This window comes from Pagrus pagrus (genome assembly GCF_965226575.1).
Source record: "Pagrus pagrus genome assembly, chromosome: 15".
In the NCBI taxonomy this organism is placed as follows: Eukaryota; Metazoa; Chordata; class Actinopteri; order Spariformes; family Sparidae; genus Pagrus; species Pagrus pagrus.
The window spans coordinates 26,123,883-26,147,755 of record NC_140199.1 but is presented as its reverse complement, the minus strand read 5'-3'; the positions used below and the strand labels follow the sequence as shown (position 1 = coordinate 26,147,755).

The 23,873-nt window shown below is 38.1% G+C and overlaps 1 protein-coding gene across 1 annotated transcript; it reads left to right on the top strand.

Annotated features, from left to right (window-relative positions):
• Nucleotides 1–4,591: 4,591 nt before the first annotated feature.
• plek (pleckstrin) lies at nt 4,592–11,532 on the top strand. Its single transcript, XM_084374744.1, has 9 exons — nt 4,592–4,723; nt 7,628–7,783; nt 7,891–8,072; nt 9,295–9,386; nt 9,467–9,651; nt 9,744–9,848; nt 10,187–10,270; nt 10,372–10,441; nt 10,595–11,532. The coding sequence occupies exons 1-9, from the start codon at nt 4,682–4,684 to the stop codon at nt 10,732–10,734; spliced, it is 1,056 nt and encodes a 351-aa protein (XP_084230870.1). The 5' UTR covers nt 4,592–4,681; the 3' UTR covers nt 10,735–11,532.
• The last annotated feature ends 12,341 nt before the right edge of the window (nt 11,533–23,873 follow it).

Here is a 23,873-nt window from a genome sequence, read left to right as displayed (position 1 = left end):
ATGACTTTTTTTTTGTCAGCTGTAAATTTACTCAGACTTTGTGGTTTTCAGTCAGGATCTGAAGAGAAGTTTCACTTTTTACTTCAGAGATTTACAGTCCTACAGAAAAGAGTGGGAAAAACGAGGCTGACATGCAGCAAAAGTACTGGATGAGTCTTCACCACAGGATATTCACCTGGTACAAACTGTTCTGACTCTAGGAAGCTGGACAGAGCATTTTATGTGTTAACAGTACCTAAAAATATAGGTCATGGTATGTTATTCACATAAGCATTTGACAGTGGCTGTTGATTGGTTGACTCAGGTCTGAAAAGGGTTTGTGAGATTGAAAGAGAGCGTTTCTTTTTACATTTTGTCAGTGAAGATGTCACAAAGTGTTTCTCCAGTTTCATCATACTTACAGTAGCTCACTTGTCTCCTCTTCAAGCTGAGCGCTAAGTTTCTTTCCTATTCCCAGGATGTACAGTACATCATATGCGTCAGGCACTATGAGTAGATGAAAAGACAGCGAAGGGATGAAGAGGAAAGACATGATTAGAATTAAAAAAACCCTTTCTCTGAACTGTAATTGTACATTTATGTGTCCCATACAAAAAGGATAGCAGGGTTAAGTGTTTTGTCCTTGATGAGTGGTCTTAATAAGAACAGGAGATTACAAATGTGTACTCTTTGCTGCCATCTTTTTTTTCTCAATGAAATTAAAATTCCATACCACGAGCCCCTTTTCAGTCAGAGAGATGTCGGTTAATGAAACTCACTGCCCCAAGATTCATCAATAAAACCATGAATACCACCCCCTCCATGATGTTTATTCATAATGCAAGAGGAAACCATGATGGCAGGCAAACAGTATGGCCAGCGTCCCTTTTGATAAATGCCAAGGTCATAGAGAACGTCCTCATGATCGATGTTTATAGAAATGAGATCATCATCATGAGAAGATGACTTTTCATGGTGTGGTCTTATGAAAAACGTGTGATAAAAATGAGGCAGCCTGTTTAAATGTTCTTCCCATTGGAAGACATTATTGAACACAGATGATAGCTTATAAATAATTCCATCTGTTTGTTTTTGTGCTCCAGATGCCTAAACGATGCGTACCCAAACAATGACTGATTTCCAAATCCCCCCCAAGGCAGTTTCACCAACAGAGATGCACATGATAATATAGATAATATTTTTATCATGACTTTTATGTTTTGGACCAATCATTCCCATCCATACAGCCTTTTAGTTTTCTTTTTCTCTTCCTTGTTTTAGTGTCACTGTAGCCCCTGATGCAGAACAGCATCTTATACGTGATTCAACTTACATGTGTTTATGAGACCCTCTAGAGGAATACTATCAACATCACATGAAAAGTGAAGCACTGTAACTGATGTTGATACTGGAACATTTCATCCTTGTAGAGTGCTTTATGAATAGGAGAGGTGTTGATTTCATATCCTTGTTTTGGAACCACAAACTGCATTTTTAAGAAATTTTCTTTGAGCTGATCCTTTACTAAAGTAAACTGTAAAAATAGCTCAAGTCCTGCATCCAAACCTATTCTGAAATTATCAGCACAAAGGGTTATCAGCAAATTTACAAAAAATATCAAAAGTAAGTACTCAACGTGCAGTAAAATAGTCCCTGTATGTGTTTTACTATTACAGCACATCTGTTGTTTTTGGATTATAGTTACCGCTGCATTAATGCGCATGTTGCATTTTACTGTTGTAGATCAGGTGCATTCATTTTAACTACTTTATATAATGTTAGGTGGTTTAATCTATAGCAGTGCATTATATAAGATCATATGTTTGTAGTGTCACTGTGTGAGAACCACGTATCTCTAAAAAGTAAACTTTTCATGAGCTCAAAAAATCAGCCTGTTTTCAACTCATTGATGATTCATTTTCCAGCTAATCTAAGAGTAGTTTATTTAGCTTAAGAGGTAGGTGATTTTTTCTTAAACCCATAAAGAAACACTTAAAAGTGCTATTTGTAAATAAAAATGATTTTTGAGTAACATTCTCAACTCAAATAATGACGCTCTGGGTTTCCCAGCTGGTCAAAAACTGATGCTTTGGGATGGCGGCTGACCTGTCCTACAATACCAAAGTGTCAGTTTTCAATAAGCTGGGAAACCCAGAGCATCATTATTTGACATGTTGGGAATGAGACTCAAAAATCAACTTTTCTTACAAACAGCACCTTTAATCCTTCAGTTCATCAGAAAAACTCAAATTGAAAATCTCAAAATTTTGAGATACATGCTTTTAACTGGACAGGAAGCTTATAAGAAACTGTAATCTGTAAACTAGCTAGTAAATAAAGCTGCCTAATGTAGTGGAGAAAAATGTGCAGTTTAGCCCTTTAAGATGTAGGGGAGCAGATATAGCTGCATTAATGGAAATACAGTACTACTACGTTTGTACCTAAACTGGCAAAAGACAGCTATTTTGCTTCAGCGTATCATTCTGAAGTAAATACTGATCGCACAGTGCAATGGCTTTAGAAAAAATGACACCATCGGTGTATGGAGCAGTTCCCCATGAGCCTCACTTTCGCTCTCTGGTCTGCCACTGAGCTCAATTTTTCCCGGAAAAACGAAGTACGAATTACAGCACAAAGGAAGCCTGGAAGGAACCAAAACAGGAATAGGCATTTGTTTCCCTGGTCACTATCCCCAGGTATTGTTGGAAGAACTGGAAGAACTGTGTGAAAAAAGAACCGACCTGATGGAGGAGGCAATGTAGGTGGAGAGGGAGAGTGATAGAAGAGCGAATGGACGGGCATTCACTCAGTGGGGAGCACTGGTGTTGTGTAAAAAGACTGTTCCCTTGCTAATATGTGTTTCCCCTTACCAGCACGACTCAAGACGGTTATGAAACCGGCATTCTTTCCACTATGTCAGAAAAACCTGCCTACTTCTTAATACAACTGTATGTTTTAGCCTGCCTTTTTCATAGCACTGAGAACAGGGTTTCCAGTTCAAATTGGGATTCTAACAGTTGGTTTTTGATTTGGACAGTAGCTAGACTGTTAGGGTTAGCCATGTTGCTAATGCTGCCTTTGGTACAGTGGTGCCAACAGTAATACCACAGGGAAATGCTAGGATGGGGGGAAGTTGAAAAGTTTCTGCTTTAAGGACAGTACCTTAGTAAATGTACTTAGTATACAGACGTTCATGCTATTGTGTCACCATCTCCAAGTTGCTTCATACTGGTGAAAAAGAAGAATTAGGAACTGAAAACACACTAATACGATGAACTACAGTGTATTATATTTAGACATAAAGTATTTAGAGTCTAAGAAATGAATACCAAAGACAAATCTGCACATTAGGTATTGATTCAGTCACAATCACCCACAACACCCTTTCATTCTGTCACCTAGCACCTAGTATATCATCCCTGCCGTCATTTCACAGTTGAACCTTCATTTATTCCATTGACGCTACAGTCGGGTCACCACGCTGGTGAGAACTGACACCTCAGATGAGCGGACTTCCTTTCATGCCATGAAAAGACGACAGTTTGTGAAACGACATGCTGTGACACATGTTCTGAAGTAGTGAGTCAATTCTGGTGCAATGTGACAGTTCAGCATGTCTTATAGTTTTCAAGAGTCAGGACTACAACTGTGCGATTCAGAAAGCATTGCTCTACAGACTGATGCTCTAAATGATGCTGCTTTTAACATATATTTTGTAGTTTAATGCTGTTTTTTTTTTTAATAATAAAAAAGTTGTCTGCCCTCTACTTTACTTCAACTACAGCACACTTCAGACACATTAGGGAATAAGGAACCTTTACTTCTCCAGACATACTGTAGGTCAACTGAAGTGTGACTCAGGTCAGCTGTTATGATGTACCCAAACATAGCTAAATCATGAACTCATAGTTAGTCAAAGTTGAACTAAAAATAGAGCTAGGATGCATCAGACAACATGCAAAAAACTGTAGCACAAATTTCTGAAAGACAAATACAGGAAACAGTAATACGCTCAACCAGACATGAGCAGTCGAGAAGAGAGAAAACAGGCAGATCATATGAGCGGAGGGAGGAACGTTTATTAAAACAGTAGCCTAAAAAAATAATTACTGTAAGAGAAACAGAGCATTATACAATTAAATAACAAGAAATAAAAAGGAAATGAAAGTCCAGTAAAAGAAATGACTTAAACACATGGCAGAGTGTAATTTAGAGTTGGATGTGGTCAAAGTTAAGGCACATTTACTGTAAGATCCTCTTGCAGGTTTTTTCCAACTATGGTTTCTTTTCCAGCTCAACCTCTTTTGTTTAAATCATTCATTTTATTGTAAGATTTACTGTAACTGCGGTGAAATATCCAGGACTTGTTGAAGTATTTTAACCAGAACTGTTAACCTATCTCTTCATATTATGACACTATGAAGTTTAGAGACATCAGCAGAGCAGTAGCTGTCACTGATAATAGACACAGAAGAGGAAGCTGTAACACACCCAAAGGCACAACTTCCTGCTTTTGTGTGTCTGTGTGTGTGTGTGTGTGTGTGCGTGTGTTTGTGGTTTTGAGTGTAGCGAGGCATAGATTAAGAGAGAGAGAGAGAGAGAGAGAGAGAGAGAGAGATAGGTGGTGTGGATAGGAAATGTTTTTGACAGTATCTTAAAAAGTGACTGTAAGTTGCAGCCGACAGCAGCAAAGAACAGCGTAATGGAGCCACAGGAGATTCGAGAGGGATACTTGGTGAAAAAGGTAAGAATAACTAAAAGGAAATACTATCCACCTCTTCGCATTGCATTGAAGATTGTTTTTACAGATCTTTACAAGTCTAACATTCACAGTATTATAACCAAATTGACAACTTTGATAACCTTACGATTGCTTCTGCTACAAAAAGTAGGTACTGTATTACAAGACGTACAGAACTGCAAAATATCAGATTCATAAGGGGTTTGACTGCTGATCATTTCACACCAAGAAGAGATGACTGCTGCAGTGGTGATTTACCCAAACTCTGACTGAGATAAACATCTCAGGACCAAACAAACAGCACTGGTGAAGAGGAATATACAAAATCAAACCAGCGCCTACAGAATAAAATGTGTGTGTTGCTTGAAAGTTGCTGCTTAACTAGAAACTATTCACTTCTCTTCTACAGTTGCAAAAAAATCGCTTTTTTGTTCCTACTTCTGTCTAGAACCAAAAGTAAAAAGTGAAATGTGTTTTATAGTCTGTGTTTTTCTGTTGCAAATGCCATGAATATACCCCTCTGCCCAAAAAAACGACATATAAAGACGTATAAACAATGTTAATGCTCCAAATTCACGCACAAGCCATTTTCTCCACTAAAACTGAAGCCTATTTTAAAGAGGAAAGTTCAGTGAAAACATGTTTGTTTCACACCTCAACCCCAACACACACTTTTCTTTTTTAAATTGAGCAAAGTGTGACTTTTGCTCTCTACACATTTAACATGTCAACCAAAGGCACATTTATAAACTGTATTTTAAGTAAGTGCTTTTGTGTGATCAGTCTACATTTATAGTTTTCATCAGACATAATTTTGCGACCCAATATATTCTTTTCATGATGTCCTTTATTGTGAAGAACATTGTAACTGGTTTCAATGTGCATGAGAGTAACTAAAACAATCATTATTGATTGCCTCTCCCTTGTTTGATGATGATTGAGAGATGATAGCTGAAGTGTGTTTGTCTTATGAATAATCTGATGACAGTATGGTTGCTAAAAACAGCCGCAGCTGTGCGTAATGGTCTCGCCCTAAAGCCATAGAGATGACTAAGATGTTGTCAGAGAACATTTCTCTTCCATGCACAGAGTGGAACCGACACAGGTATTATGCAAACAGTTGCAAATTAACTGTGTTCATTCAAAGCTTACAGTTGGAGTGTCAATACACATGCAATCAAACACTGCGCTCAAAGCAAACATTTAAATCATCACCAACTGTTTATTTCTTGCCCATACAGACAATTCAACATTAAAATAGAAGATGGTAATATTTTCCATATTGTTAACAATTAATTGACTAACAAGTATTAAGTACCAAGTATATAAACTATTAATATTTAAGTACTGAGTATATTATTATACAACTAACACGTTTTGTTTGTGTAGCCGAAGATGCACATTGTTGATTTTGAGTTAATCCCACATGTACAGTCCTGATGCACCAAATGTGTATTAATCTAGAAGAAAGTAGTCCCTAACATGTGCATCATTTACTCCTGTTCAAGTATTGTTCGCTAAAAACGACAGTGCTCGTCTGATTTAGTAGTTAAATGAGTAACTGGAAAGGCACTCAGTAAACCAAGGCGCACCAGCACCCTTCAATTTACTCAAGCCTAATCCAATATCAAATTAAACATAATTAAATCATCTGGATCTTTATTGGATCCAAATCAAATTGTTCTCATTCACAGATACTGGCCACCAAATATGCCAGATTTTTTTCATCAAGACCCTGGCATTACTCCCTGTGACTGTGTTGGCGAAAAACACAGAAAGAAGTCTTGAATCTGCCCCTTTATCCGGATCCCTACCAAAAGTTATTGGGGGCTATTCTGGGTCGAGACCCATCATCCATCCACTTTGGTGAAAACCTGTTCAGTAGTTTTTGTGTAATCCTGCTGATGAACCAACCAGCCATCAAACTGTTATGGGCCAAAGCATAACATCCATGGCAGAGGTAATGTTAAAAGTCAAGATCAGTGTTGATACTTGAGCAGCTGAACATCATGTTTAAGTATGCATGTACAATTTATTGACATACGCATGGCTTTAAGAAACTTTGGTGCATAAACAGGTTTAGTATTGAAACTACACACAATTCTACAGTATGTATGAAAGAATCTATGAATACTATCCTGCTTCACACAATGCAAGGCATGAATGACAAGACTGAGGACTGCAGTTTCACTGTGTTTCACAGCAGATCCTGTATATTTTGGGAAAACTTTGTTTCTTATACGTGTTATGTAACTTTAAACATCATACTATCTCAAAAGCATGGCCTGCTTCAAAATGTTACCCTAGGTTAAACAACCTACTTGTGTTGTGAGGGAGAGAAAGCAGCAGGAGACATTGCAAGCTCAACAGGGCATGATAGTTTGTTCAAACCAAACCAGAAAGGGGTTGCCAAGGTCAGTAATTTCTCTTCCCCAAAAACACAGATTCCTGTTAATCTTTCACTCCTTGTCATGACCTCAGTATGTGAGTTGAAACACAAAGCAAAATTCATATTTATTGAGGGGAATTCCTGTAAAAGTAAAACTTTTATATTTTTCAGGTTACATCTGAACAAAAAGTTAACTTTTTGTTCCAATGTTGTTTTTTTAAACACTTTTAAGTGAGAAGTGACCTTCAAAGCCGAGCACTCCATCTGGGATCTGAAGGTCACTGTTGAAAGTAAAACTTGTGATTCCTGGTGGTTATATTTGGACATGAGAAAAGATGATGCGCATGAGTACCTTTGGTGATGGCAAAGAAATGTTAAAGGTCCAATATGCCATTCTGGAGTGGCAAATTTGAAATAATTCAAAATATCCAGTTAATGTCCAACACAACCTCTACAACTACATCCTCAACCATCACTTCTGCACTTTTGCTTAAGGCTGCCTGCTGTCTGATCCTCAGGGTACAGTGCTAAACTCCTGGAAGGCTGTGTGGGTGGTGCTGTCAGAAGATGCGGTCGAATTCTATAAAAAGAAAACTGACAGGTCTCCGAAAGGAATGATTCCACTAAAGGGAGCAACCCTCACCAGTCCTTGCCAAGATTTTGGCAAGAGGACGGTAAGAAAATGTGAAAATGGACGTAATGGCAGAGATTAGTAGCAGCGTTCAAGACTTAGCTACAGTCAATGTTTAAGTCAATTGTTGTTGATTTTTTTTCTATTTAGTTGGTTTTCAAGATTACCACGGACAAGAAGCAGGATCACTTCTTCCAAGCCTCACATGTGGAGGAGAGAGAGTTTTGGATCAAGGACATCAAGAGAGCCATTACCTGCATACAGGGGGGAAGAAAGTTTGCCAGGAAGTCCACAAGACGTTCCATTCGCTTGCCTGAAACAGTCAACCTAAAGTATGTGCTGTGAAATCCTCTTGGTGGTGAAAACAATACTTTGAGTGGACTGATAAGTGATCTGTTTATTCCAAGGATTGACCCTTAACTCAGGCCCACACACCTTATTATTATACCTCAAGTCAAGTTTTCTGTGATCACACAGCCTATGTAACTTACAGTGATGATGGTAAAATATTTTTTTTCATTGAGTGAACAGATAGTGGTTGAGAGTGATTGACATAAGCAGGCTTCCAGCAGTTGAACATCAATTTGGCTACCAGGTAGCTAAATAAGCTAACGTTAAGTCTGTGAGTTAGTTGATGAGCAACCAGTGAGGGGGTCTAACATATGCACATCACACATGATGCTACAAGACTGAGGCTAACGCTTACAGTACAGGTCAACTTCATCAATATTATAAGCATTTGAGAGAAAAATGCAAATTCCGTTATGTTGTGAAACCATTCCTAGACAAGAAACATGAAGGTTGGATTTATGTTTTTTTAACAAAGGCTTTTGCACATGTGGCTACTTGGCAACGCCCCAGGGGCAGTTATTTGGGGCTAACAAGACCAGGCTCCATCTAAATGAATGGGGAGAGAGCCAGAACTTAATTTTAAATGGTCACCGGAACATGAAAACTACATGTATAGAATCACCAGTCGAATGTGATAAAAAGTGCTTTAAAAGTTTGGTGACTTTGCCCCAAAATACGGTTTAAAATGCCTTTTCCCCACAGGTTATACTTCTACCACTCACGTCCATGGTTTCACAACACCAATTTCTATAATGGCTCAATACAAAGTGCCCAAATGCTGATATAGAGCATCAAAGACCGGTGGATCCTGGGCAGAGTTTACTCTTACTTAACCTGTTACTACCCAAAATAATGTAATTAGCCACATATATGCTTTCTGGCCTTGGACCAGCACTCTGTTAGCATTACTGCTATTGATAGTAAGCTAGTTAGCTTGACTTGCTAACTTTTGCAACTTACAGTAGAGCCAATAAACACAGAGTTTGATCCATTCCTCAACAATTTTGCCTTTGTGCTTTTGGTTTTAGGAACACGAATGTTCAGTGCACACCAGTTCAGTGTGTGGAGAAAAGGTGGAGCTTGACAGGACTGTGGTGCCTAGTAATTGTTGATAATGGCTAGGCAGGGGTTAAGTGAATGGTCATTTGTTTGTGCTTAGTGATAGAATGATAGTGACAGAGTGTCTTCATTGTGTTTTCTCAGTGGGCTGTACATACTGATGAGGGACCAAGATGATGGAGTGAAAGAGTTAAAACTGCAGCAGGAGAAGCGAGTCTTCAACCACTGCTTCACCGGTAATGTTGTCTTGCTTTTATTGATGAAGTAAGTTATTCTTCTTCTAGTCTTCTAACGGTGCTTCCATACTTTTGCACAGGGGTGACTGTGATAGACTGGCTGATTTCTAAGGAAAAGGCCAGAAATAGGAATGAAGCTATCATGTTAGCAACAGGCCTCCTGAATGAGGGTTTTCTCCAGCCTGCCGGTGACCTGTCGAAAGAGGGAGCAGAGAGTGGAGACCAGACAGCCTTCTTAGATGATACACTTGCTCTTTATTACTTTGTAAGTTAAACTGAGTGTTGAAAAGCTACTGTTTAACAAATAACTGTGTTTCTATGTATAATGTGTGTGTGCATGACTTTGCTTTGTGGCAGGCAGACAGTGGGTTCTTCTGTGAGGGCTACTCGAGTGACGAAGACACCCTTCTGAAGGAAGAATTCAGAGGAAACATCATAAAACAGGGCTGCTTGCTTAAACAGGTGAATCAGAAAGAAGGCAAAAGTGCCCCTTTTTTAATATACAAGGTGTCAACAGAGTGTGAATAATAACACAAACTTCCTGATGTGAAACCACACTTTTCAAAGAAGCTCTCACATTCACAAACAAGTGGAATAATAATAACTCACAGCAACCCTGTGGTTGATAGTGAGAAAACATTTTTTTTTTTTGGTCTTGCGATCAGACACCAAAAAAGTTGTTTCAAAGTCATGACTGAAAGAGGAAGTCTGCCTCACATTTGCTTGCCACAATGCCATGTTAGCTGTTTCGGAATGTTCAGCAAATGAGATAAAGCATGTGCTGTGTTATTTCGTCACAGGGACACAGGAGAAAAAACTGGAAAGTGCGAAAGTTCATACTGAGGGACGACCCTGCATTTATGCATTATTATGATCCTACAAAGGTAAATATATTGACTTGTACAAAAATAGAATACGAATTTATTTTCCTCATATAATCGTTCTCGTTCCTACTTCCTGCCTTCTTTTATCTCCTTTGTGTCAGGGCGATGACCCGCTGGGCTCCATCCATCTCCGTGGATCTGTGGTTACAGCTGTGGAGTTTGTTCCTGATGGTGAGTGAGACATAGGAAACACATGCCCCACGTGGCTTCCTCCCTGACAAGCTGTGACAAGGAAATATGCATATAATTGTTGTTTACGATCAGTGGTTTCTCTTCAAGCCATCCCTTTCAACCCTTTTTTTTGCACATTTTTTTCGATTTCAGCCAAAAAATACGACATTGACGGCAACCTCTTTGAGATCATCACCTCAGATGAGACTCACTACTTCCTCCAAGCAGCTACTGCTGAAGAAAGAAAGGAGTGGATCAAAGCAGTGCAGGCAGTGTCAAAAAGTGGGAAATAACAGCTAGGTACAGTGAAGCAGCTGTGTTACACATGCCAGCCAAAGTTCAATCTCTTGATTGTAAAATCCCATGTGTGAAATCTTGATACTTACATTTGTGTTAGCTAAGTACAACTGAATTATTACCAAACTGTAGTGCTGTGTCAGACTAGCGGAACTGGTGAGTTTTGCTCCTCTATAGACTATCAAACTAGTGTTTTGACATTTTTGTGTGGTAACTTATTGAAGTGAAAAAAATAATTATATCATTTAAATTTAACAGTCTAACGTTGTCTTACCAATGTATAATTACATTTTTGTATGCAGATGATGTCACTATATTGAATTGTCTAGAAATGTATTACACAGTTAAAAACCTGGTAATAACAACAAGAATATAATGGTAGTATTGGGTTTATTTTCTATACTAAGGTGATATTATGGCAAAAAAACAGGAGAGTGAAACATGAGAGTAACGTTAAGTTCGTTAAGCTGCTCACAATAACTTCACAGTAAATAATGCAGGGCTAAAGGTCTGTGAATACAAATGTGGCAGTATCACTGTGTGTAAATCATACTAGAGAGTTTATGACCAATAATTATAAAGTTCTACTTCTATTACTACTAATAACACTAAAAAGTTACAATAATAGTAAAAATAGTGTGACAGTGTTTTGCTCCATCATTAGCTTGAAATGTCTGAACCTAATATTAAAGAAATCTAACCTCATTACCATTACCACAAGCTATTACCAGGTTATTAACCCAGTACTGCTCTGTTGTACTCAAGATATTACATAAATTATTATGTTATGAGTGCTACTGTCTATATGTTTATGGCCCTTACACAGCTCACTCTGGTATCTAGAGCACATTGCATAACCCTTGAGTCTGTAAATACATAGTAAATAATAAGCTGTACACTGTGAGTTTTATTTGCTAACTAACCAGACAAGTTGGCTGTCTTTCTGTATTTTTGTAGAAGATGTTATTTCAGCTATTTCAAGAGAAGGCTGATCTGTGATCATCATCAAATATGAAGATTAAAGACAAGTGTGCAGAATTATATAGCTCTTCAATCTTTTAACTTCCGAAAAGTCAGAAACTTGAACAATGTTTGAATATAAGTCAGTAAAAGAGTGACTACTGGGAAAGAGGCGCTCTGTTTTGGGGTCATTATTCTGCCCAGCGTGGTTTTCTGATTTCCTCTTGTTAACATCTGTTTCAAAAGTTTGAGATAGTTTTAACTATCACGCAAGAACACACATGCAAGAAGTGTGAAGCAAGTCAGAATTATTTGATGCCTTCACACTTGGCTGTCACTTGTGGCATACAGGCCTGCTGCAACACTGCATCAAGACAGCTTATCAGTGACAGAAATGACTGGCTTGGGCAACAGTGTGACTACATAAAAAAACCTATGTTAAGTAGCTTTTGAAAGTCACGACAATTGCAGTGAGGATAGATGATTAAAATGAAAGGGGAATTTAATTTACAACTTGCCATAGTTGTATGTGTTTTTTCCCTTTATCATATCAGGATAAGCCGATTAAGCTGTTGTCTTGTTTTCAATAGGGATTGTTAATGACATTTTGGGTGCACTCACTCAGTACCTCTAAATACTGTAGATTGGTTTAGATCATTTGACTTAACTGTTGGCTTGTTCACAACCTCTCTGATTGTCAGACTACTCATTTACTCTCTCTCCGCGATTACTTAGATGAGTACAGCATTGTCATAACTGAAAGGAAAGATGCTAATTGACTAATTTCCCTTCTTTTGCTGATGTTACTGTTAATGTCTGCCATTTCGTCAACTTTCAAGCTTTTTTCTCCAACAAGAAATCACCTTGGCGTCATTGTCCTTTATTTGTGGTTATTACCCTATGCACAAATCACCCACTTGTTTCACATAGCTATTGCATTTTCCCTCTACCCACCCTTTAACACAGGCTAGGCATAGTTGTGTTTTATATATGTCATATTCTGTTGCTGTGTAAGCACTAGAGTAGAGTTTTGTGGTCAGTTTTTAATATTATATATGAGTATTGAAGATCAGTCAATCAGTGTGACATTTTATATTTGAATAATGTAAGAATTGTTTTACAAATGATCACATTCAAAAAGCATACATCATCATGGCTCCCTGCATGTGTTTGTTTTAACACAGGAGGGCACTATTTATCAACCTTGGAGTGTTCCTATGAGTCATAGCAAAGAGGGATCTCGCTTCCAGTGTTGATAGTGGTCAATGTTCTTTACTAAAACGTCGTGAAATGGTGAAATGTCAACCCCCTTTGGTCAATCGCCCACATATTGCCTCAGAGCCTGGTGTGCCAATGTCAAACAAGATGTCAGTCATGCTTCTGTGAATGGAAGACGGAAACTGTGAGCATTCAGTAAAGCAGAATAGAGAAGTATTAACATGTTGAGATAAGTCAGCACATACAGCATTCTATTATCCCCTAAATGGTAACTACAGTGCATTTAAACTTACCCACACACAACCTGATGTAAGCCTCAATCTAAGGCTAAATGTACAGGCGCATGCTGCTCTGTGAAAGCTGTGTCCATGCACACTGTTGCACTATGGAAGCTGTGAACAGTAAATTGACCTGTAGCTTGTTGCAACACTTCCCACAGTAATTCAATGTTCTAGATCCAGTGAAGAACAATGAACGGATCTGAGAAAAAAATGAACAAATAGATACATACAGGGATCCCAGCACACTGGGGAAACAAACAGTTTATTCAGTAGAGACATCAACCCAGAATGGTTATCAGTTGCCATAGTCATTTTTTTTCTCTTAAGCAAGCAGCAGTGACAGATTAAAGCCCAAGTCACAGCAGCTCTTCAATAGTTGTGTGGAACACAGATCCTGGAAGAGGAAAAAGCATCCCACAGATCCTAAAGAGTACAACCAAAACGTCACGTCAGCTCAGATAAACAATACAGTGAGCCTCTATTCTATTATTCAGGCACCAAAGTGTAACAATTGATATAATCATAAATAGAAAAGTAGTCATTCCTGAATAAAAATAAAAACGCAACACTATTGTTTTTGCAACAATCATGCTGTGTAATCAGCATCTTGATATGCCACACCTCTGAAGTGGATGGATTATCTTGGCAAAGGAGAAGAGTTGACTGAGACTGACACAATTGAGCAAAATTAGCCTTTTGTGTATATAATAAAAAGTTTAAGTCGTTAAGTATTTTAAAGCCTTTTGTTGCTTCAGAAGAAGCTGCATGTAATCCGATAAATTGCCTCAAGTGATGTCACAAATTTCATTCTGGGTAGTGTAGGCTCAGGATTTAAAAAAGGAGAAGAAGAAGAATGCGTAGGAAAAAGGAGATGTATCTGGTCCTGCTGTATTGATTTTAATCACTTATTTTAAAACTGTCGTAATGAGTCCAACAATGTTTTCGGAGTGCAATGCTAAAATAGTGGACAATTTTTCAAAACCTGGTGCTGACATTACTCACAATTAAGTGACTTCACTGGAGGTGATTTGTCAGACTACATGCAGCCTTTTCTGTAGCCACAAAAGACTTTAACGTGTAAAATTGGTGAAGTTACCCTAAAACTAAATGAGGATATACAGCTGAATGGGTGGTATAGTCAAGCTAAATGTATAAAATGTATGTGTGGGCTGATGTTTCTACCAAAATGATCTATGGGTTTTTGTAGTCCCGCTCTCCACTGAAAAACAAAGTGTGAAAAGACAGTGAAGCTGAAGTGCAGAATTCAGTGCAGAGTCCCCCACATTAATATGGATACATTTTTCCGTCTGTTGGCACTCCAAACATTAGGCTAGTAATATACAATCAGAAGTCTGAGGTGAAAAAAATTAAATATAGTGTGAGAGGCGAAAACTGAGCTGTCAAAATGAATATGTTGATTAGTCTCAATGCAGCACTGACTTATCCAGACCCTTGCTTCAAAGGCAGCATTAACTTTCCCTTGCAAGGCAGCTTGATTCATAAAGTCACGTAAGCATATCATCTCACAAATCCGTCTTGCCAGCCATGCGTTTGTGGCTCACACACATAGGCAGTGAATCAATTAGTGTCTTTTGAGGAACCAATGGCAGCTATGACTGCAACAACAAAGGTGTCTCCACAAAAGGTTAGCGTAGCTCCTATAGCATAAATTATATCAGAACTGGAGAGTTTATTCCATTGGAAGAAGAGAAAAAATTGCCCTAAAAGCTTTTCTTGATGGAAAAGATGTTTTCTGCCCTTTTTGACTGACTTCAGTAAGAGCTTATTAACAGGCTCTGGCGGTGGTAGCGCTCTCCTACTGTTGATCTGATTGGTTGAACTTAGACAGTTCCATGTGCCAGCCCTTTTCCAAACAGTTTCTAGCGGGGCTTTCCAAATGGTTCTGTAACAAACCAGGTAAGCATTTACTGTTTAACCCACAAGGTGACGGAATGGAGTTTTACCTGCTGAGAAACCAGTCATGTTTTTCAAAACAGTCCGTCCATTAAACCGCAAGGAAGAGAGTGCTACTGTGCTCTCCAACTGGCACTAAGTGGAGAATGGGGACCACTTTATTATTGTTCAGTGTAAAAAGAAAAAAGCAATGAAAAGCCTCATTTCAATGCAACATTGTTTAGGATGTAAAGAGCATTTCCAAGTATATATGTATTCAGAGGGAGACGACTTCAGTAACATCCAGCAGTGTATGACTCACCGTTGTGTTTGACCAAAGTGATACTCTGAGAGTCCATTGTTACCTGCATGGGACACAGTTTACCTCATCTTTGGCTGGCGACTTCCCAAGAGGAGTCTGTTACACGACTCTGCTCTCAAATTACTTGTTGTTGTAGACTGCATCTTTACTCTGCTATCAGACTGAACTTCAGCTTCTGTGCAGGTGGAGTACTTTGAAGCTCCTCAGACTAAAAGCCTGTCATGCATCCACTGTTTAACAGACAGACTATGTCTGCAAAATTGGAGGTGTAACCTATTAACAGCATTTATGCTGTATGTGCTTTTTTTGTTCTGACCTCAGGTTCTAATGTTTGACTAGATATAGGAGATGAAAAGTTTGTGTTCTTCATGGGAACGTCATGATTTATTAATTGAAAAAAAAACTATATCCATACCCAAAGCAGCCCAGTCGCCAGTCAAATTTGTGTCACATATACAACATGGACATTTCTACAATATGTGTCATATCAAGCCTGTCCTCATAAAAACAACCACATGTCAACAAATCAATAAAGTTGCTGTTAGGCGGCCACCTCAATGCGGATGTAAGTAATTGTAGAGGAAGTAGTATAAAGAGCGACAACTCCATGAAGGTGAGGACTTCAGGAGACCACTGTTTATGTCCAACTAACTAACGTAGTGAAGTAACGTCATGTACATAATGTAACGGTAGTTACATAGATATGTTTGCAACAGGAAGTTATAGAAATACATAGTGATTCAACACAAAACATTTTTTTTCTAAACCTAACCAAGTATTTATCTTGCCTAACCCTAAACAAGTACTTTTCTGGCCAAAGCCTAACCAAACTGCCACCATACAACAAAGGTCTAGCACATGTGCCGCAGCAATGTTGCTATGGGAACGGTGATATACAGTATGTCGTTATGGTAGACGCTGACAATCAACCTATTCAGCCATTTAGGTATGAAGATGTGTTGAATACCATTAATAACAAAGCCCAACAATACATCAATGCTTCAATGGGATTTACAAACAACATTTCTTCTGTAGGATAATCAGCATAGATGGGGGCCCTGAAAACAAACAATTACTAAAGCTTTGCTTGTTGTTATCTTATGTTTTATTATTTTATTATATCATTATATTGTTAATTAGTATCTTTTTGTATTTTAATTTATCTATGACCTTTTCCCTATTTCTGTTTGCTAAGATTACACACATGCACACACGTACTTAGATGTACTGAATGCTTTTTATAATGAGCAACTTAATTCACACCACATTTCATCCAAATCATTCAGTGATTAGTCATCCCACAGCAGCAATATCTGTCTGCAACAGAAGTAACTAGTAATTATAATTATAATAATTGCTCAGATGAAAATAATTAAAAATGAATTCAAAGACTGACACCCCTCCTACACGTAGCATCAATTACTCCCTTCCCTTCCCTAAAGGCTATAGATCCATTAAAGATTCCTGACACTCTCTGGATGATTGACACTGAGTTGATAAGTTCACTCAGCTCCCTCTTTTCCTTACACAATATAACTGAAAAATGCGTTTTAATATATGTAAGTTCGTGCCTCCTTATAAATAATGTTAATTTGGTGTCAGTATTATGCCTCTCACAAATATCAGTCTCACACAGAAAATTAAACATAGAAACTCTTGGGATGATATCATCAAATTATTATGTAAAATTAGGTTTGTTCACTAGAAGAAGCCTTATCAGCTGAGGGATATCTTGTGGATGGTATTGTGGGATTATGTGGCCAGGGTCATATGAAATTCATCTAGTCTTTTAATAAGCAGAGTCAGAGCTGTTTCCATTGGGCATTTGGGTTCAGGAAGGGACTTACTCACATATTCTGATTAAGATTCCCATGGATAGAACCTCAGCAACAGTGGAGGAGTGTTGAGATCCCCATGGTTGCATTTCTTCTTTTTGCCCATGATCTACTTCTGTTGGATTCACCAGAAAACTATTTGTTATGATTTATTAAGTGCAAATGGATGAGAATGAGAGTCAGTACCAAAGACCTGAAGTATCTTGGGATCTTGTTCATGAGTTAGGGTAAGAGTGAGCTTGAGTATGTATGATACTGCACAACAGGCCTATTCAATTTCTTTTGTAGAAGGGCCAGATTTGTCATGGTAAAAAGTTTACATACACTTGTAAAGAACATGTTTATCATGGCATCTTGAGTTCCAATGACCTCTACAGCTCTCATCTTTTCTGTGATGGAATGAGTGGAAAACAAACTACTTTGTCACAAAACACATTCATGAAGTTTGGTTCAATGATGAATTTATTATAGGTCTTCTGAAAATGTGTGTATATTCCCTCTGTTTAAATAGTCTGGGTTTAAACTTTTATTAGAATAAGAGTATTTTTTGCTTCGGAACAGACTAACTACTGAAAGGGGCTATTTAGCTTACTAATATGAATGATTTTTAAAAATTATTTAAGGGCCGGAATGAGTTTTTTAAAGGGCCACATTTGGCCCCCGGGCCTCCAGTTGAGTAGATCTGCAGTACAACATCAGCAGTGATACATTTCTTGTAAACTGTCCTGGAGCCGTATTCATAAAGCTTCCTAGTGCTAAGAGTTGCTCCTAGTGACAACATTTCTGAGAACATTCTTAGAATTATGATGAGAAATATTCCTTAAAATAAAGATTAGGTCTTGGTAAAGAAAAAAGTTATACACAAAGGATCTTAGCCCTCAAGAGTGCTCCTGAGGTAAAATTCTGTTAGGAGTAGGGAGGACTTTTAACAGCCTTAAGAGTTTCTAAAGCAGGGGAGATAATGGTGGAATGACAAAGAGATTGCAGAGAAATATTATCCAAATGCTGAATGACAGTGAGGTCAAACTCATGAGAGATGAGCTCAAATCTCCAACAAAACACAATAATGCTTTCATCATTGAGAGTGATTTTTTCTTTCTTTTTCTGATCAGCCACCAGTCAGCCACCAAAATTAACTTCAGTTTTTGAGAAGTTGGGAGTGAGACACACAAATCTATATTTCTTGCAAATAGGACCTTAAAAAGAATGTGTTTCTGTCCTTTTCTTGCTCAGAGTTGCTCTTAAAAATCCCAAATCACTCATCACCCAGAGCTCCTTGTTAGAAGTTGTTAGGATTGTTAGGAGTGTTCTCAAAATGTTTGTGAATACACCCCTTGGTGAGGAGTGAGCCGACCCTCACAATGATTCACCAATCAATCCTTAATGTTCAAATAGGAACAGTAAGAATGGGATCTCAGAGAGGCTGAAATAAGTTTCCTCCACAGGTTGTCTGTGCTCACACATAGGACATGAAAATACCTCATGATTGCTGAGGACGAGCTGGAGGACATTGCTGGGAAGGATATTTAGACTGCCTTGTGTATTAAAACCATGACCTGGACATGGATAATCTATTAGCTATAAGTAGGTGTATTTTACTCAATTTTGTGCAAAAAATGGACTACATTTTTACAATGCCTTTAGTCTATCTATTAGTCAAACACTAGTCTGTTGGCGAATTACGATAAGACAAATATGGTAACAGTGGCAGAGTTGGAAATTATATTTGCAACCATCCATGATACCACCATCCGCACTGTCTATTCTTCTGTTTTAGATGCATCAACAAGTTAAGGATTTTGCTGAAATATCCTGACATGAAAGTCCACAAAACAGCTACAATTGTCTGGGTACTTGAAAGATCACAAAATTCAACTTAAACTATGTGTTGTGTTTTTGTCCAAAGACCAAGACTAATGCTAATTAAGTCAGAGGCTATAATATAGTCTAACTAGAAGGTGTATTAAAATTTCATATTGATGGCTGTCAAGGAGTTACTAGAGGTAAAAACAGAAGCGTGTACTCTTGACTTCTTCTTTCTCTAAACATATTCATATGATAAAACCCATACCAGTCCACCTCCACCAAAATTGATTCAATCTCAAATACATCACGGGTCTTCCTGCTGATCTTTCTGATGGCACTGTGGGAAAAATAGCCTTTTTGAACAAAGTGCACATGCGGTACCAATTTATAAAACAACTCATGGTTGGAGAAGCCTTTTAAATCAGTGTTACCTGGTAGTCACCATTTCAAGTCCTATGTCAAAAATACAAAATAATTTGTTTGTCTGTAGCTACAAAAATGACAAAAAATGACTTGGTGTTTTATGCTCTGCCAGCTCTATGGTGAGGATTAGGTACATATAGTACTTAAGATGAGGGAGAGATGCCATTTAAGGTAACACTACTTTTGCTTTCCTCATCTGAGAGAAGATAGTCATTATTACAAGAGTTCACAAAGATGGAAACATAGCGTAGGTTATTTTAGAGTTGGAACAAAAACACAGTCATTTTTCTGGGTAGTGCAGTCTCCCAAAGTAATGCGCACTTTGAGCTGCCATGTTTCATTGCACAACAAACAAGAAGCAGGACAAGAGGTCAGATGATGCTGGAAATATTTCACACAATTTGTCATTTCAAAAGTCATACTGGGAGTCTTTTCACGAAATTCTGACAGGATGAAATCACCCCATTTCACTTCAGTTTGTCGTGAGTTGAATCCATAGAACATCTACAGTACCTTGTTGTGGAAAATGATTGTGTCTCATAAGTATACAATCCTTGATTCTGAATATAAACTTAAAACTCAAACTTAATGTATAGATTATAGTATTGACAGAGGCCACTACTGAAGGAAATATCATAAGTTTACAGTCAAAAGTGGCAAGGGACAGTATATGACTTAACAAGTCAAAGTCCTTCTGTATAAACTTTATAGGAAGATATTTATAGAGCTAAATCTATTGGCACTGCAAACCTGTTTTTGTTACTCAAAGTGAGAGAATTTACATTTTTTGTCTCAACAATATGGCTCCTGTACCAACATCAATATTCAAAGTCAGTTGTGTGTGTATGTTTCTGACTAGTAGTGGTTAGATAATACTCTCAAATATGCATTATTTTGTAAGTGTTTATTTCATTTCAGTTATGTTGATATCGAAACCACTCATGGCACCCAAGTGTGGCTTCTTAACTGGGCACAGACAGCACTGTACAGAAGCAAGAAACACAAGTATTGAGTTTTCTGCCTTTTTTTGCTCTTATCCCTGAGGTAAAACAGAGGCTGTTTCCAAAGCCAGCAAACCAGAACACTTAATTTTCAATTATTCTGAGGGACACTGGAGAAGCTCATTGGATTTGTACCTCAATTGTCCAGGTCACAATAAATGACCAGTGCAACACAGTGTCAAATGACAAGAAAAATGAGTTATGCAGAGATGATTACATAGTTCATAACAGTACGAATACCTGTTCTTTGCGCTTGAATTAATAATTAATATGTTTGTCATGTTTCTTATTAGGTGTTTTATTTTTCAGTGCTATAGGCAGGATAAGTAGACTATCTTTGGCTCTGAATAGTGTCTGCTTCCCTAACATTTAGAGCAAAAAAAATACTCTGTAGTAGGTTTGATAACTCTCCTTATGTTCAAATCAATCCATCAGAGCCTTTGCTATGTTTGACAATGAGACTTCTGACCCATGATGATAGTAACTGAAAGTTGTGATTGACAAAGGTATAAAGGTCTGATGAGGTTGTTATTGATAGAAAGTCTGCGAGGGAATGTTTACTTTCTCTCTGATGTTCTGGAGTGGTTAAAAATCTGGGCCGACAGGCTGTCTTCACCAGCCCCATCATGAAAGGGTTGAGCCTCACTAACTACTAATGACACAGTGAGATGGATGATTTCCTGTTTGATTTTATGCCTGGTGGGGATGAAGTCAAAAAGGATATTGCTTTAAAGGATGTGCTGCTGCCTTAACGGTTAGTATAACAAACATTCATTGCATTTAATTATATCTTGTAACATTTTCCTGATCAAATCTTATGTCAAGAATGCATGTTACATTTTCACATTCACAGCAAAACTTGCATACTGGCTGTTAAAGAACCAATGTGTAGGATTTAGTGGCATCTAGTGGTGAGGTTACTGATTGCAACCAAAGAAATACCCCCCAGGCAAGACAGATAATGGTTATTAACTTCAAAGTAAGCAAAACCTGTCTCGCAGGTCTTATTGTAGCTTATATTATATTGTAGCTTATTGTGTGCCCTTCAAGCTCAGCTTCGTGAGACTGAAAGATTGATTGAGCGAAAAGAAAACAGATAAAGTACTCAATTAATCAGAGTGTCCTCCCCCAAAATTGGCCACAAAGGTACAAGCAGCTTATTCACAGTCATTGTTAGGTACCGACCTCCAGTGGCTGTAATAATTATGAATTATGTAGCAAAGGAGAAAGTCAGAGCTGGCATAGTGTGAAAACCAACAAAGCCCACTTAGGGAGGAGGTTTGGGTGGATGGATGGATGGATGGATCAAACAAAGGATAACATTGTTCATGTCCCATGTGAGACTAAAAGTCAAAGTAAACCTAACCAAACTGCAACTGTTCCACAACGTTAACTTTATGTTGATTATAATGATCTTTATATAACCAAACTGCAACCATTTCACAACATTATCTATGTGTTAGTCCGGTATGTCTTTTTTTTGAACGTCTTGTATATATTTTGTATTTTTAATGAACAATGACTAAGAACATTGCATTGAAAAAAAGAAAACCTTCCTCTCAGTTTACACACTGATGTTTAGAGACACTTCCAACACTGTGAAACAAAGGCCAGTGAGATCATGGGCAGTTCTTCATTTAAGCTGTTAAAGGAACAGTATTGATCAAATTGTTCTCCACTCAGTGCAAGCCTGAAATCAGAATCATTATTCATGACCAGCCAATGATTTGCTGTCACAGGGTGTCTCTTGCTTGCAAAGCTGTGGGCCATGTGAGGCTGGGGAAGTGCACAAACATTGCATTAAACTGTGATCTAGGATAGATGGCCTTAACAGCACAGGATTGACATCTAATAGTCATTAGTCCCCTGAACATGCTAGCTCCTGGCAAGACCTACCCACCATTATTGCCTCTTGAAATGGATGGGTGTAGTGAGTTGGACAAAATCTACCACCACCGAGAATTTTGTCTACACTTCAATTGTTCAGGAATAGTTCATATGGGTATTTAGATGTTTTTCACTGAGTTTGGATTTTTTAAACATTTTAAAGTCTGATTTTTATTCATCTATGTTTTTATGGAGTGACATAACTACATCTAAAAATGACAGCAATAATATAGCATGCCAATATGTTACAATGCTTTCCCTACTTAAATCAAGACTCTGGGACAAAACACTGGAAGAGAAGATAAATAGCAGTCACACAACTCTCTGTTACATAGAGCCGTGAGACGGTTATTCAACATGAAGCATCTTCATGTTGAATTTAAAGCAACACTAGGTAGTTTTTCGACCTTAAAATAATGTTTCTAAACTCAGTTAAGTGGTAGAATTACGGTTAATAGGATGAACAGTGACGCCTCTGCAGCCTGAGGGGGGTCGCGCCGGCAGAAACCACACTGTGTAACTTCTCAGAGCGGGTAGCGACATACCTGATGTAAAGAAGTCTAGTGCGACCTGCTTTACGACACGTTTATTCGTCGGAGGATGTAGCCAGCAGCTACTTGGATTTTATGTAAACCAACACCATGGCCAAGCCAGCTAAAAAAGCCAAGAAGGTCTCCTGGTCTATTGTCTGAGGAGGCGAAGAAAAGAAAAAGAGAAAGTGATATAACATGAGCCTGACATGGATAAATATTGGACCAGCTTACGCTTGGTGGTGCGAGCTGAAAGAACTGATGGTGACCTACCCTTGATGCTACTGGATTTGTAAGTCATATATTACATATATACATATTTATTATCTTACCGACTTTTACTTTGAGTTGATTTGTTGTTATGTGGTGTTCATTGGGGCTCTATTTGTCCACAGTTTATAATGTAATAAAGCCGGGAGATAAAGTTTCGATAGCTTGCTCGTTTTCATGTAGTGACTGTAAACAATGACTAACTGACTAAAACACTATGAACGTCTTGTCTTGTAAAGTTGCAGATTCCTTAGTGCATGCAGATAATCAACATAATTGTTGAACAGTGTGGTCGAAAGTTACGTTAGGCTATTGTTGTATCGGTAACATTAGCATGCTACTTAGCTATTGTTGTCGTACGAGTTGGTTGTAGTTATTGCACCAAACACAACGTCAGCTTGCACGTTTTCATGTAGTGACTGTAAACGATGACTAACTGACTAAAACACCATGAACGTCTTGTCTTGAAAAGTTGCAGATTCCTTAGTTCATGCAGATAATCAACGTAATAGTTGAACAGTGTGATCGGGAGGTAACGTTAGCATGCTACTTAGCTACTGTTGTACCGAGTTGGTTGTAGTTATTAACCAAACACAACGTCAGCTTGCACGTTTTCATGTAGTGACTGTAGACGATGACTAACTTACTAAAACACTATGAACGTCTTGTCTTGAAAAGTTGCAGATTCATAGGTTCATGCAGATAATCA